General features: G+C 32.1%; 1 protein-coding gene across 1 annotated transcript in view; it reads left to right on the top strand.

Moving 5' to 3' along the window:
- Positions 1 to 2,820: 2,820 nt before the first annotated feature.
- Positions 2,821 to 16,100, top strand: part of SmE (Small ribonucleoprotein particle protein SmE) — a 28,958-nt gene continuing 15,678 nt past the window's right edge. The window contains exons 1-2 of the mRNA XM_085821996.1: positions 2,821 to 3,015; positions 9,543 to 9,569. Of these exons, the coding sequence (XP_085678122.1) occupies positions 2,962 to 3,015; positions 9,543 to 9,569 (81 nt within the window). The 5' untranslated portion in view covers positions 2,821 to 2,961. The remainder of the gene's footprint in view (positions 3,016 to 9,542; positions 9,570 to 16,100) is intronic.

Below are 16,100 nucleotides of genomic sequence, written 5' to 3' on the forward strand. Positions count from 1 at the left end.
CTAAAGTTTATAGGAGCCTTATCCTAATTGGTCAGCCATTAGGCTAGACCAGATGCATGAATCCAAGAACAGTCAATAAATCCATAATGCAAGTAGGTACGAAAACAAAGTGTTCACTTACATGGGAGAAGACATAGTTTCCTGCATCTTACTCCCAAACTGTCCTAAATTTTCATCTGAAAATAATGAATTCTAAATTATTTATAGGATTCTACACTGCATTTTTAACATTCTCACGCACCTATTCAATCAATTAGCTTTGTTAAATATCCATTAACACCTGAAATTTTGCAACACCAAGAATTCCTGAGAACTCTCACTTTAAAAGGAAAACAAAACTTTCTCCGTGGGTGCCTGGCCATTGTGGCCTTTGGGCAATGAGCAAGAGGATTTCCTTGCAAAAAGAGGTGCCAACTTACTATAAATTCTAACACAGCCATTTATCATTGGAGGATTAAACTGTTTTCAGGTAGTTTATTTACGTCTAAGATCTCACGAGATCTTCGGGATCATACAGCCTTAAAAATTTGGAGAATGATAAGGCCTTCTCTTATTCCCGCTTTTCGAAGAAACACCACAGTTGCGGCTTTCTGTCAGTCTGCAGGACATAATTCCCTTGCCGCTCACCTCCTCTATATAGGCATTTCAAACAATCCTATTTGCCTACTTTGTGATTCTGGAAAAGAAATGGACAGAGACCACATACTTCGATGTGGGGTTGTTCGTGGTCTTACAGAAGAGTCGAGGCAAGAAGGCTCCTTAGCAGTGATAAATAGAAGGGCTAGGTCATTCCTTTGTTCGAATCCTCGCCGACGCGAGCCTCATCGAGGGAGTGAATTGGAAGTAATCTGACGTGTCTTTGTTGCACCTGCTCTGATTTCGCGCGTTTAAAACTGTAGTTTCATTCAGTTGCAAAGATTCTATTAATGTGAAAAACGCAAGAATTTTCGGCGAACATTTTCTGTGCAGTGATTATGAAGATGACATGAGAAATCGCTTGCTTGGATTGCCGCAAAAGAAACTTTTGAAATGCAATACTGTACCGAAACTAAATTTATCGTGTGCATTAAACGAAATAACACGAAGAAATCGGAGACATTTGAAAAGAAAACAAATGCAGAGTGACTACACGAATTAAGCCCAAAGAAAATTTATTTTAAGGCCGAGAACGAAACTGAAGCTGACAATAATAAATCAAATGTGAATGATTTTGAAATAAAATTCACAAGTGACAATAACCCTGAATGACCCTGAATGAATTATTGTAAAGATAAACAAGAATGTATTGATAATTTGAAGAACAAAATAATATTCTTAGAAAATTGTTATAAAATATTGAAAAATAGAGAAAAGAAAAATTTTATAGAATGTTTGCTCAGCGACAAAGAAGGTGGACGACATCTAGAAAGAAATTTGTAACGGAAATTCAGAAATTAAAATCCCAAACAGTGAAATTTAGGAAACAACAACACAGATCGGAGAATTTGGAAAAACGTCTAAAGCATATTTTTACAAAGACGCAAATTGACGCATTGCTAGAAAAGAAGGAAAAAATCAGGTGGACTAGTGAAGATATTTCACGTTGCATTGTCATAAGAGCTCTGTAGAATACGTTTCTTAAATAGAAATGCATATGTTTTTTCCCAAAGATTTGATAAATTATTGTTAAAGTTATTTTTATTGTATCCTGTCTTATTATTGATTCGATTTTGTGCTAGCTTAGCAATCTAGATAAAATATAATAATATAACATTAAAGTAATTGACATAAGAAAACCTGCCTCCTTAACCCCCCACTTTTGAAAAATTAAATAATTTTTTTAGGTACTGTGAGTAAAGTTGTTTTGTCTAAATTAGGATAACAATCTTTCATGCATTTATTTAAATGTAATATTGATGTTAAGTTACAAAATTATTTATAAAGTATATGTATTGAATCGGGAGAAAAATATGCCAATGTAAAATTTACAATTAGGCTGAAACTGAAACTTAGATTAGCAGAATATTTGAAAACTATGCCAATTTAAGGTTGTTTCTTGATTAATTTTAAATAGCTGTTATTATAGTTATCTTAGAAACAGTAGTACAGTTCTCTTAGTTAATATGCAGATAAAGAAATTATTACAAATAAACAGGCATTTAAAGAAAAAAAATCCCTGCAAATTAAAAAAAAAAACTTTATGCTAAGAGTAACGCATTTTATCTATTATTTTAAAATTGAGTAAGTATTATTAAAATTGAGTAAGTACTACGAGTAAGTACTATTAAATCTTTTAATGTTCAGTGTAAAATGCATACTGCAGTAACATTGTCTCTCCTAAATTATAGCTATGTTTCACACACAGCTCATTTTAAACGCTGGTTCTTCAGATTTAAAACGCTAATTTCTATGTTGTCAATTGCATCTCCGCACTCAGTGTCATCATGCCTACGTCATCACTCATCACTGCCTGTTTCAGGGGGAAAAAGGCTCTATGAGCTAGCCCTTCTCTTTTAAGTCCTGCTCCTTAGTCAATGACTTCGGTCTTTTTGTTCTTAGTTCTATTGTTTTGTAACCTCTGTTTATAAGATTTTATTTCTTTGTAATTTTTTTCACAGCCAATGGAAATAATAAAAAAAAAAGGAATTATCATTCAAGCTACCGCCTTCTTTGGTGAATGCATTTCATTTGAACTATTAGATTTCCTCCTAAAATTTCTTCGAATATTTTCGTGATCAATATACTCCAGACAGTAATCAAATCAATCTTTCAGTAATCCAGACAATATTAGATGCTGGAATTTGACCTTAAAAGTTGTTATATTGTACTGGCAACACTCTCTACATAAAGACGAGTTATTGTTTAACGTGTGTATTCTTCCGGCATATTGGATTTTTGCGAAAGTACGTGGGTATATTGTTTCCTGTAACGAAATAGTTCAAGTTTTGATTTACGTATATACTAGAAGCATCTTCATTCAAAATGTCTACATATAAAACCGGCCAGAAAGTGCAGAAGGTTATGGTGCAGCCTATTGTATCCTTTTACTCATTATTTTCGTTTTGTATGTAATGTGTATGTAGCTGTTCTGAATGTCAATATTCTGAAAATTATGGGAAATAGCTACTTTTCCATCCTTTGAATAAGTATCTCTTCTTAAGCGTCCAGTAAATAAATGTAGTTCTTATTAATATTATATTTGCGCCTTTCATTGGAACCATTTTAGTTAATGTGATTGCAGTTCAGAAATTGCGTATTATATTTTTAACTAATGTATAGTGATATGGCCTGTATGTTGAACGATCAGTTTGAGAATATTATTTAAAACTTAGAGAATTGCCTTATTGGGTTTTCATCCGCAGAGAACCCGTTGGCGCTTCGGGAAAGAACGCCTTGGCGCCGTTGCATTTTTACTTGCCAAGCTCGCAGCTCATCGCGATGAGCCGAGCCGTTAACGTTATATTTTGTAAATGTGATTTTTAGTGCATGTAAATTCAAGTTAGCAGACAAAACAATATATTAAGCATATGGTAGTAAAAATTCACAGATAATAAGCATGTGGATGTAAAACTAACCGTTTAAACGTGATAAACGAAAATAAATTTGTATTAAAGTTAGCACAGAAAACAATATATTAAACATAACGGGAAGTAAAAATTCTCTTAAAAAATAAAAATTAGTATTCTTATACTTATGTTACCATTATACTTATATGTATTTTCTCTAATTCATATATAATACTGATAATTGTTTTACAAGTGTCTTTTTTTCATTTTTAAGTACTTTGCTTGTTTACATTGCAACAAATACCTGTCTTTTTCATTATATATTTCATAATACAAATAACCTTCAACAGTAATCAAATTTTCTTCAGTAGCATTGTTAATAAAACTAGAACTTTATACATTTTATTATTTTTCAAGAGTCGTTTGAACTGTATTTCTTACACCAGCAGTGGTTTGCTAATTTTGATGACCATGGTGATGCATCAAACTATTCTGTTATCGGAACAGCTTTAGTATAGCCCACCTTCAAAGTTTGGCGAATTTGGTTTGGCGCCAAAGCACATGAAATACGTTGTTTTGAAAAATGGTTGCCATCCAGATTTTCGACGAAACTCCATGTTTCAAAAAATGGCGGCCATCTTGATTTCACCAGAAATCGTGGATAATAGAAATAAGTTTACGACTATTATACACGATTTTAAGAGAAAGAAATATTAAGAAATGATTAATAAAAATGATTAAGGTTAAAAGGATGTAATTTTAAAAACAATACCGGAAACCTTTAGCTATTTCACCTTTAATAAATAATTTGGTGTGACGTCACAATGTATTCTCCATGCTACGCGTAATTTCTATTTTCTCTTTAAAAAAATAATGAATTGTTTATTATTGTAAATTAACATCAAATTCTCTAAATTTACATTTCTGAGCTTAGGCGTAACTGAAAATAAGTATAATAAATTGTTTATATTTAAAATTATCATGATAATAAGCGAATTCTACCAGTTATTACAACGATAAAGAACGTCGCAGTCTCTCATACTTGTATTTCATACAGCTTCAGTATTTTCAAATATTTTTAAGGTTTAGCATTTATACAAATAAAAAAAAAGTTTTTTTTAATTAATTCTCTGGAACATATCAATTTTTATCATATTTACAAATTAACGTTTTGCTACGTAACAACATAATCCCTTATATACCAGTAAGTAGACAATTTTCATTATTTTCTAGTACATTAATGAAAAACAGGTTCTTAAATTCCCAAATCACATATTCTCTGTAGGCAGGCATACTAGAATTCTACACATAAATAAATAAAAAATTTAATTTCTCGCAATGAAAGAAAATATTATAAGAAAATAAATACTACAAATTAGGAACACTAAGCAATGCTTCACATACACACACACATACAATGTCTCAAAGTGATGGAACACTTGTGCTTTACAAAAGGAAACTGTAGTAAAATAAATTAAAAAAAACATGTAAATCTTTTTTGTGGGTGTGTTTCATACTTAAATTTAGCAACAATTATTACATAACATACATTTTCTCAAAATATTAAAATATCAATTTAATAAAAATACAATTGTTTAGAACGGAGCAAAAAATGGCTCACATAAGTAATGGGACACTTACTTTTCCATCGAATATTTATCCAAAAATTTTACTTTATAAAAGGTTTTAGTATTTTGTTGGATTTCCTTTTACTTTTAAAACGTGATTTAATCTTCTTGGGATGGATTCGACTAATTTTTTTACGATTTCTGGAGTAATTTTACCCCATTTTTCTTGAAGCACCGATTTTAATTGTTGTTTTGAAGAAATGGTGTGTTTGCGAAATTCTTCCTTGGGTTTTATCCACACCAAGATTCTACCGTCAGAATCAAATATATTAAATTTACTCTCATCAGCAAATATAACTTCATTCCAGTAATCAGAATTCTTATTTATGTTGGATTTTGCGAAAGCCAGTCTGAGGTTTCTATTCTTTTCACTCACGAAGAATTTTTTCCTGGCTGCTCTACCGTGATATCCAGCAAATCAAATTACTCTTCCAATAGTCTCAGGATTAATAATTACTCCATATAATGCTTGTAAATCAGCAGCAACTTTAGGAGCACTCATTCTTGGATTTTTTTTAATATTTCGAACGATAATTCGCTTTATTCCATTGGATAGCTTTGATAGTCGGCCAGGTCTTCTTTTATCCTGAATCATATGATTCATTTTATATCGTTTAATGATACTGAAAACTGTTGAATGACTCAGGTTAACTGTTTCAGCAGTTTCTCTAATAGAATTTCCACGTTCAATATGCAAATTAATAACTAATTTTCGAATTTCAGGCAAAGTTTCTTTTCGTTTAGCATTCATGGCTTCACAGAGATAAAAAACACAAAAATTCCAAAACAAACTGGAGAGAAATACTGCAGGTGATTTTATAAATTATTGCCAATTTCTTTTGAGTAAAAATAAAAACCCCAAAAAATATTTTTATTGCTTACTTCAGACGATTTTTGTTGCATAGTACGTAGTAGTATCTAATGGTGTCCTATCACTTATGTGAACCATTTTTTGCTCCGTTCTAAACAATTGTATTTTTATTAAATTAATATTTTGAGAAAATGTATGTTATGTAATAATTGTTACTAAATTGAAGTATGAAACACACCCACAAAAAATTTTTACATGTTTTTTTAATTTATTTTATTACAGTTTCCTTTTGTAAAGCACAAGTGCCCATCGCTTTTGTGAGACACTGTATTATCAAAGAACTCATATTATCAAGTGCGATTACGATTGCAAACACTACCGTATTATAATAATGAGGTAAAAGTTACTTATAGGGTCAAAGTTTACAGTTTTGCTACTGTTGAGTAGAGCGTCGGGCTATCGATATATATCGTAAGTTGGAAAGCATTATAAACATATCAAAACCAAAAAATTAAAAATACAATTTAAATGAAAAATGTCTTAAATATAATTCACAATTAAAACAACAATACAAATTTAAAATACGCAAACGATATGTTAAACATTGCATATAAAATACGTTACATTACAGCTCGTCATCATACATTATTTCGTTTTCCTTTATACACAACGATCCGTATTCACTCGAAAAACATCAAAGCTCGGTGTCCATGTACACATCCATCTTTTTCCACCTTAAAAATATCAGAGAATTGCACAACCTCGGCATTGCGCACTACCATGGCTCTGCCCATGTACACATCGATCTATTTTCACTTAAAAAAAATCCTGGAATTGCACAAACTAGGCACCGCGCAGAACCTCGGCTTTGGCACTACATTGGCTTTGCCCATGTGCACATCCATCTATTTTCACTTAAAAAAACATCCTAGAATAACGCAAACTAGGCATCGCGCACAACCTCGGCATTGTGCACTACATTGGCTTTGCCCATGTACACATCGATCTATTTTCACTTAAAAAAACATCCTATAATTGCACAAACTAGGCACCGCGCACAACCTCGGCATTGCGCACTACATTGGCTCTGCCCATGTACACATCGATCTATTTCCACTTAAAAAGATATCCTAGAATTGCACAAACTAGGCACCGCGCACAATCTCGGCATTGCGCACTACATTGGCTGTGCCCATGTACACATCGATCTATTTCCACTTAAAAACATCCTAGAATTGCACAAACTAGGCACCGCGCACAACCTTGGCATTGCGCACTACATTGGCTTTGCCCATGTACACATCGATCTATTTTCACTTAAAAAAATCCTAGAATTGCACAAACTATGCACCGCGCACAACCTCGGTATTGCGCACTACATTGGCTCTGCCCATGTACACATCGATCTATTTCCACTTAAAAAACATCCTAGAATTGCACAAACCTGGCACCGCGCACTACATCGGCTTTGCCCATGTACACATCGATCTATTTTTACTTTAAAAAAATCCTAGAATTGCACAAACTAGGCACCGCGCACAACCTCGGCATTGCGCACTACATTGGCTCTGCCCATGTACACATCGATCTATTTCCACTTAAAAAGATATCCTAGAATTGCACAAACTAGGCACCGCGCACAATCTCGGCATTGCGCACTACATTGGCTCTGCCCATGTACACATCGATCTATTTCCACTTAAAAACATCCAACATCCTAGAATTGCACAAACTAGGCACCGCGCACAACCTCGGCATTGCGCACTACATTGGCTCTGCCCATGTACACATCGATCTATTTTCACTTAAAAAAACATCCTGGAATTGCACAAACTAGGCACCGCGCACAACCTCTGCATTGCGCACTGCATTGGCTTTGTCCTTGTATCTAGCGATCTCTTTTCACTTAAAAATCAGAAATTGAATAAACTCTGCATTGGTCATATACTAAGAAATCTGCTTTCACTTAAAAGAAATCGGAGAATTGCAGAAATTCTCGCATAAGCAACTCCATTAATTCGCGTTGTAAAAAAAAAAAAAAAAATATGTTTCTAGAAAAATTGAGCTTACTACAGGCGAATCAAGATCCTAGCCTAATTGATTTCTCAGCCGTACATTTCTTGCAAATACTACCTTTCGATGACTTTTTCTTACTAACTAACCAGCATGTTATCTTAATTTTTCACAGAAAATGTTATCCTTCATTAATCGACAATCCATCAAAAATCCTCTAAAAAGTTCATACTCTATTGTTAATTCATACATAAAATATCTGTTCCCAAAATTTTACGCTTGTTTGAAAACTCCCACCTTAAATTTTCCTTTATAATCTCCTGATACTTAATTACACATCACTAACAGCAGTTTTAGAGCAAGCAATAACTAAACGAAAAAATATCACCTCAAGTAGGAAAATATATATATATATATATATATTCAAAATAGTATTCACGGTATCTGAGCGTTAAACAATCGCCAATAACAGTGTTACGAATTGTCTATTTAGATATTAATTTTAGTAGAATTCTAATTTAAAATGTTGTATTTCCTCCTGCAACGCAGCGTGAGACAAATTTTAAGAGAAATCTATAACGGAAAAGTAAGAATACAGGGCACGTGCATTAAACTTTGAGTAAACGGATGTGTCGGTAATTTGTATTGAAATTGAATAAATGTGACTACTAAATTAGCTGTAACCGTAATTCCATCCTCTTGTTTACATTGCGTTTGGCGAATAGTATGGGTTACCAGATCATATCATTTATCGCCGCTCTTGGCAATATTTTTTTTGTTTAAAGTTCCGGGTGGGCTATATTAAAGCTGTGCCCTGTTATCTTAGATAATCAATAATATTTTTTATTTCAATTTAATCAGTTATTTACGTCACACCTGCCATCCTCTGAAAGGTTATTGTTAGTAAAGCATTAACAATATAGTATCTTGTTAAAATTTGATTTATTCTCATAATTTTAGATGACAATGACCAATAATAAAAATAAAAGCATTACTTAATTATTTAAAATGCACATGCACATTTTTGCGGCCTACGAAAACAAATTATTTTAGGGGGTTGGAAACCTCATTGTTCTGCGTGCATACAGCTGTTAATAATTAAGAAAACAACGTGAACAGCCGTGTTACAAATTAGCATTCACCCCTCCCGCCATATTTTCTTCCTTTCCGAGAACCGGCATCTATCGACGAAAACTTCTTTAATTATGCGAAAATATTTCTATCTTTTCGTTGTTAAAAAATTCAGAAAAAATAACGTGGAAAATCAGAAAAAATAATAATAAATAAGAGAAGAATAATATAAATCTCCAAATGCGAACAACCACAGTGATAATTCAACAAAATGAATGCAAGAGGAATGGTTGCAACCTTCGAACAAGCGAATAGGATGAATCCGCTAGGTTACCAGGTTTGAAGTATTATCGCCAAAGTTCGCGATGTTTACATTTACCAGGTTCTCTGGGGAAGTGCTTCCGCCTTATTTGCTTGTGTCCATATCAGGTACTACAATTTATAAATTCTGGAAAATCCATATATCGTATTTCTGAAATGTCAATTTCTTTTGTTATCAAATGTGATTTTTATTTTCTTTAACTTGATTTATAGAACTTGATTTTCAGATATTTGCAGAATGTAAGTATAACTCTTATTTATGTTTATAGCTTTATTTTATAAAAAGAATTATTTCTTCCTTTAATTTTTATATTCTTTCAAAGATAATAATAATCTTGTTTTTAAAACCAAAGATGATGATGGTGTTAATAATTCATTTTTCTTTTACCATTTATATCATGTTAAAATTTGGGTTTTCAGAATGGTAGGAGGTCAGATTCATATTCTAAAATATATTATTGCTGTAATGATCGGATTTTATTGTTGTATATGTTGTATTATAATGTATTGTTCATATGTTCTCTTATCATTGATGTAATTTTTCCATGTCTAATCTCTTCTCCCCTTTTTTGAAGAGGATGTTCTGTTTCTTCTCAACACTTTCGTGGCATTTTTTAATTATTAATTAGCCTCGTGATATATCTTAATATTTTTCATATTTTGAGAAATTTTTTTAAATGATAATCTTTTCAGTGTTACGTTGCAGAATTTTTTTAAACAAAAGTTTGCGATTTTTTTATGGGATGTGCAGAACCCCGATATATATTTTCAGTTGTCTTTTAATTAGTTTAATGAAATGTAATCCATAATTAAAATTTTTTTAACCATCTTAACATTTGCATCAAAAAGTTAAATTTAAAGAGCATGAGGGAGCATATTTATTAATTTAGAGAAAGCACATACAGTCAAAAGTCATTAATTCGGACTCAAAGCTAAAAACTTTCTGTGCATGCGCCGAGTTGACACATGCGCATAGGCGTTTACGCGTGCGCGTAAGACCTTTACGACTGCGCATAGGCGTGTGCGCAAGCGCAGAATACGTTTTTTCGTGCGCGTTTAATGTATAACGGACGGTATAAGCTAAAATTATCTAATTATCTATTTCAGTTAATGTTAATAATTGCGTTGTTCCTTAATCTTCGAATTGGATCCTGCTTATTATTTTTTGCAGACTGTAAGAGCAATTTTATAAAAGTAAACTTGAACTTTCGATTATGTCAAATAGAATTTCCGATGCTGGAGCTCCCAAAAGATCTACAAAACGAAAGTATGTTTCAATGTCCATCAAACAAAAAGTGGAATTGCTGTAAAAAATGGATAAAGACATGAAGAAGGTGACAGAGAGGTTAGTGAAAACGAATAAATTTCGATTGACAAGTTAGTCGGTATTCTCGGCACAGCAATTACGGGAGTTGAACAGCGGAACTTTGTTACTGAACAAGAAATTATGTCTGTTTATAGAATTAAAGAGAAAGTATTATCACATAAAAATAAGCAACTTAAACGACTTACATTGAAAGAAATGTTTAATAAAGTAAACTAATAAATATTAAGCTTTTTTTTTTTGGAAATTTTGATACCCTTTAGATCATAATTGTTCTTTATTTCATAAATTCCCCTTTCATATTTTTAATTTTAGAATTTCTGCATGCCATCTTACGAGATTTAAACTGATGATCCATAATCCGGAAAAATCGATAATTCGGAATCGCCGAAGTCCCGACGAGTCCGGATTAACGACTTTTGACTAATGAAATTAACCTAATCATGAAAAAGTATATACCCTTTCCAAGGATGAACATTTCCACGTATAAAATAAATAAAATCTCCAAAAACTTTTCCCTCTAAATTATCTATTATAAAACGTCACCAACGAATTTATAACGCAAACATTAAAAATGGTTGCAAATACTTAGTGTCAAATATTTAAATTATTTCCATGCACGTTTACTTCTACTGAAACATATTCCAAATTGCTACAAACATATAATTCACAAAATAACTATCATTTAATTAAAGTATAACTAAACCATGTACATGTTGACTTATTTTTACTTAAAAAAAATATCCCAGAATTGCACAAAAATGGCATTGCGCACACTCTTCACTATATCCATGTACACTGCTTTTTCACACAAATTACACACAAAATTTCAGGAAAATTTTTTGAATCTTTAAATTCGGTAAAAAGGACATATATGAAATTACCTGATCGCAAAAAAGTATATGCCCTTTCCAAGGATGAACATTTGCACGTATAAAATAAATAAAATATCCAAAAACTTTTACCTCTAAATTATCTATTATAAACGTCACCTGCAAATTTATAACGCAAACATTAAAAATGGTTCCAAATACTTAGTGTCAAATATTTAAATTCTTTCCATGCACATTTACTTCTACTCAAATGTATTCCAAAATACTACAAACATATAACTCACAAAATCACGATCATTTAATTAAAATATAATTAAATTAAAAAACACTACTTAAAATATAAATAAGCACATACATTAAATTAATAAAAATGAGCTTACAATCCTAATTACTTTAAACTAATTCATTGCTAATAACAATTTCCCAATAATACCATATTAATTCATTTATTCCTTACATTTATTTATTCCTTTCATGCATAAAAATAATATCCTCAAATGATTAAAAATACTAACTTACCTAATCTTCTTCACAATCTTGATTGCATGGTGGATAAACTTTTCTTATAGATTAAATAAACCTGTAGTCAACTGACAGTCTCTTCACCCACTAATAAGAAATTAATAAAATTTCCCCCATACTCAAACGACTTTCAGCAAACCACGTACCCTTCCTTACACTCCATTTCACAAAATGTCCATTTTCACCAGATTTCTTGCACTGCCATTCAAACTTGTCTGTAATGTCCTTCCTTTCATGCAATCTCATTTCATTCCCACATGTTGGACATTCATACTTGTCCGCAATTAATCCTACACTCATACAACATTCAAGCAATTCTTTTCGATTACACATAAACTTAATAAAAATTTCGGATTTACTTTACATAGGGCCATGGGATCCAAATATTAAGCAACACTTTCACAGAACATAAAATGAACCTAATGCTATGAACTACGGCAGATATTTTTACAAATTTACCCCCTTTTCCAATTAAAGAACTGTGATTCGTCCATAAATGTCACATGACATATCTCATGATCTCTCATTTCCCTCACACAAAATAATGCATAATCGGAACTGACTACTTCTCACATTATTCCCAAAGTCCTGGGTAGTAACCTTTATCGCCTACCAAGATGTCGCCAAACTACCTGTTACCATATTCCAAAGATTAGCCTTTTAATTATTATGTATTTGACAAAGGGATATAGTATACGTAATATATATAACTGTGTGTATCAAATGATGTATGATCTTAAATTCACTTAGTGCGAAAACAAGTTATTCTACTACTTGCTCAATAGCTGCAAAGTAAGTTAATAATTATTTTAGTTACTAAAGAAATATTGATTATATTATCTCCCAAGATTAGTTTTAGTAGAATTAGCTAAAAAGAGTGAATCCATAGTGAGTTTAATTCCGAAAATTGTTTTAAAGTAACTTGAAGATATATATGTTTAGGCATTTTTATATATGTTCTTTTCAACAGTTTCAAAGATTCACCATTATACTGTTGCATTTTATTATTAAAATTGGAGAATGATAAGGCCTTCTCTTATTCCCACTTTTCGAAGACACACCACAGTTGCGGCTTTCTGTCAGTCTGCAGGACATAATTCCCTTGCCGCTCACCTCCTCTATATAGGCATTTCAAACAATCCTATTTGCCTACTTTGTGATTCTGGAGAAGAAATGGACAAAGACCACATACTTCTATGTGGGGTTGTTCGTGGTCTTACAGAAGACTCGAGGCAAGAAGACTCCTTAGGCAATGGCTTCGGTCTTTTTGTTCTTAGTTCTATGGTTTTGTAACATCTGTTTATAAGATTTTATTTCTTTGTAATTTTATTCACAGCCAATGGAAATTAAAAAAAAAGAATTATCATTCAAGCTATCGCCTTCCTCGCTGAATGCATTTCATTTGAACTATCAGATTTCCTCCTAAAATTACTTTGATTGCCTTTTAATTCATCAAAAACACTTTGTTTATTTGCAATAAATGTTCCAGATAATTTCATAGACATATGTTTCAGTTTCATTGTGATTACCAGCATCAGCAGTCACATATTTAGTTTTTAATCGCTGTAAAATTTTTGCTTTTTTGAATGACTACGTATAAATTTTGGCATTTTCGAACTTTCGATTATTAAACAGAATAAAAAAAAGTGCAGAAAAAGGAATCTTTAGCTGATAAATTAATGCAGAAAATTTGTACACAAAACCGAAATACCGAAATCTCAATATAAACAAAACAATAAGTTTGAAACGTTGCCAAACGTAAAACAGAAAATATATGAAAATACTTTGCCAGATTCTCCAAACATATCGAAAGGCTTAAAGTTATTTAATTTATATATAACACAGAAAAAAGTGGAAATTGCACCTTTAATTTGTCCTTTAAACTTTGACTTCCGGTGTGGCAGACAGTTACTTCCGGTCTGTTGTATCTCAGAAAAACGGGTATATCTCCACTTCTAATCAAAATATCAAGAAGAGAAAAGCTGTTTTCCATAGCTAAGAATATGGCCTTAAAAAATATTAAATTAAAAAAAATGAGTTTTTCAGTCGAAATCGCCGTTTTGAACGAGGTGGGTTACCTTAAAGAACTTAGGGCTGCAAGATCTCTATATCTCATAGCAGTCAAGAAGAATTAAATGTATGTAGAGGTACCCAGACTATTTTTTTATACAATTCACATATCGAAATGTCAAAAGCATTATTTAGCTGAAAAATCTAAAAAACGGCTCCAACCTACCCCCCTTTCCTATTTTACCAGTTACGCTCGACTATCCAGAATTATCAGATATATGGCAATTTCCGAGTATGCTGGTTAGTTAAGCTTTTACTTTTAAAGAATTATTGCATGAAGCAATTTCCCACCTTCTGATTTTAGAAAAGTTCCTTTTTTTTACTTATTTTTATTTAAATTACTTTGCTTGCAATATCTGTTAAGGGAAAACTGTCATACATTGAAAATTTAGAAAATGTTCAGAATTTTGATTTAAGTTTAATTATTTAAATATTAATAGGAATGGGAAAATAAATTGTATTTTTAGGTGCCAAGCTAATATAATAAATATGGCTTATTATTATTTATTTTCTCTGTTTTGAACTTAAATCCCATCGCTAAATCTTGTAATATAATTTAGTTCTGGATAGTTTTTTCCCCCTCTCATTGTAAACTAATTCTGTAAATTGAACTGTTATTCAAAATTTAAAAAAATAATGTAATTGTTTTCGATGGTTGAGTAATTCTCATTCTCCCGTAATAAATATTGAATTTTTCATATTTTAAATTACAAGTCTAAATTTTCTTTTAAGGTTATGCAGTTGTGTATATGTAATTAGACAGGTGCTCATTTTATTTTCTTAAAATGTGCTTGAAAAGTGCTTATAGGTGCTTATTTTTTTAATAAAAATGTGGTTACGAACCCTGTCTAATATAAACATTTTTATTTTTCACTATCATATAAATTGACATTACTTTCGATTTTGGCGACTTATTATACAATGTTTTGAATGTGAAAAATAAACAAGGTAATAAATGCTTTCCGCTTTAGCACAATTTATGAAACAATTCTTAGCAAAAGCAAAATAACTATGTAATTAATTAAAACTGCCTTTGTTGTAATTTTTTCATGGTGAGAGTTTTTCCCATGTAGTTGTCTCAATATACGTCAGTCTTCTGTATGAAATTAATTTTATTCTTTTCCCTCTGATTTTTTTAAAAAATATTTCAGCATTTTTGTTGTTACAGAATTGGTTGGGGTAATTTTTCTTCAGGATTTTAGACTCTGCAACTTGCAAAGTTTAGAAGGATTTTAAGGCAAGTCTTACGGACCCTGGAATCTAGAAGATTCCAGACAAATGTCTTCATGGTATTAACACGTAATGAATGTATTTTACAGAAAGTTTGTGATAAACTTTTACTTTTGGGAGAATTTTCTGAAAAAGAAGTAAAACATAATATTTGAATGTTTTACTTCTGATACTAGAATTTTTTTCTTAATATTGTTGGTTTTTTTTTTTAATTCTGACACCATTTGTTATGTTATTTTCTTCCTTCACGTTCGTATGGGGTTCGTGCGGATTTGGGGGTGAATAACGATGACACTTGATGAAGTATGGAAACACACTTTATTTAGCCAATATTAATCAGGACAGCTCTAATAACACTTTTTACAGTCGTCGAAGATCTATAAACACGCTGGAATAATAAGTGACACAGCCTTCACACTGTCGGGTAATAATGGTGGAGACAGCTTCCTGCAAAGCCCCAGAGTATAGCTCCCGACTCTGCTTGGTCGTTTTCAGAACTCCACATACACTCGAGACTCTCCACACTACAACTTGCGATGCACTCTACGACATACAAGCACAGCTCCCAACTCTTCGGTTCAGTCGTTCCCGGAGCTCAACACGCTCTCTCGACAATGCACTAACCACGATACACTAACAGACTTCTTCGGTGCACTCGCTGCCCGGCTGTCAACTCCGCACGGACTGACTCGCTAGACGAGACGCACACTCGATACTATCTCGCACTCTATGCGAGGCACAAACTCTCACCCTCTCGACAAGGCACACTCTCTCGACGAGACACTCACTAAC

Source organism: Stegodyphus dumicola, chromosome 8 (assembly GCF_044657685.1).
Source record: "Stegodyphus dumicola isolate Sdum_Otavi_A_Nest chromosome 8, ASM4465768v1".
NCBI lineage: Eukaryota > Metazoa > Arthropoda > Arachnida > Araneae > Eresidae > Stegodyphus > Stegodyphus dumicola.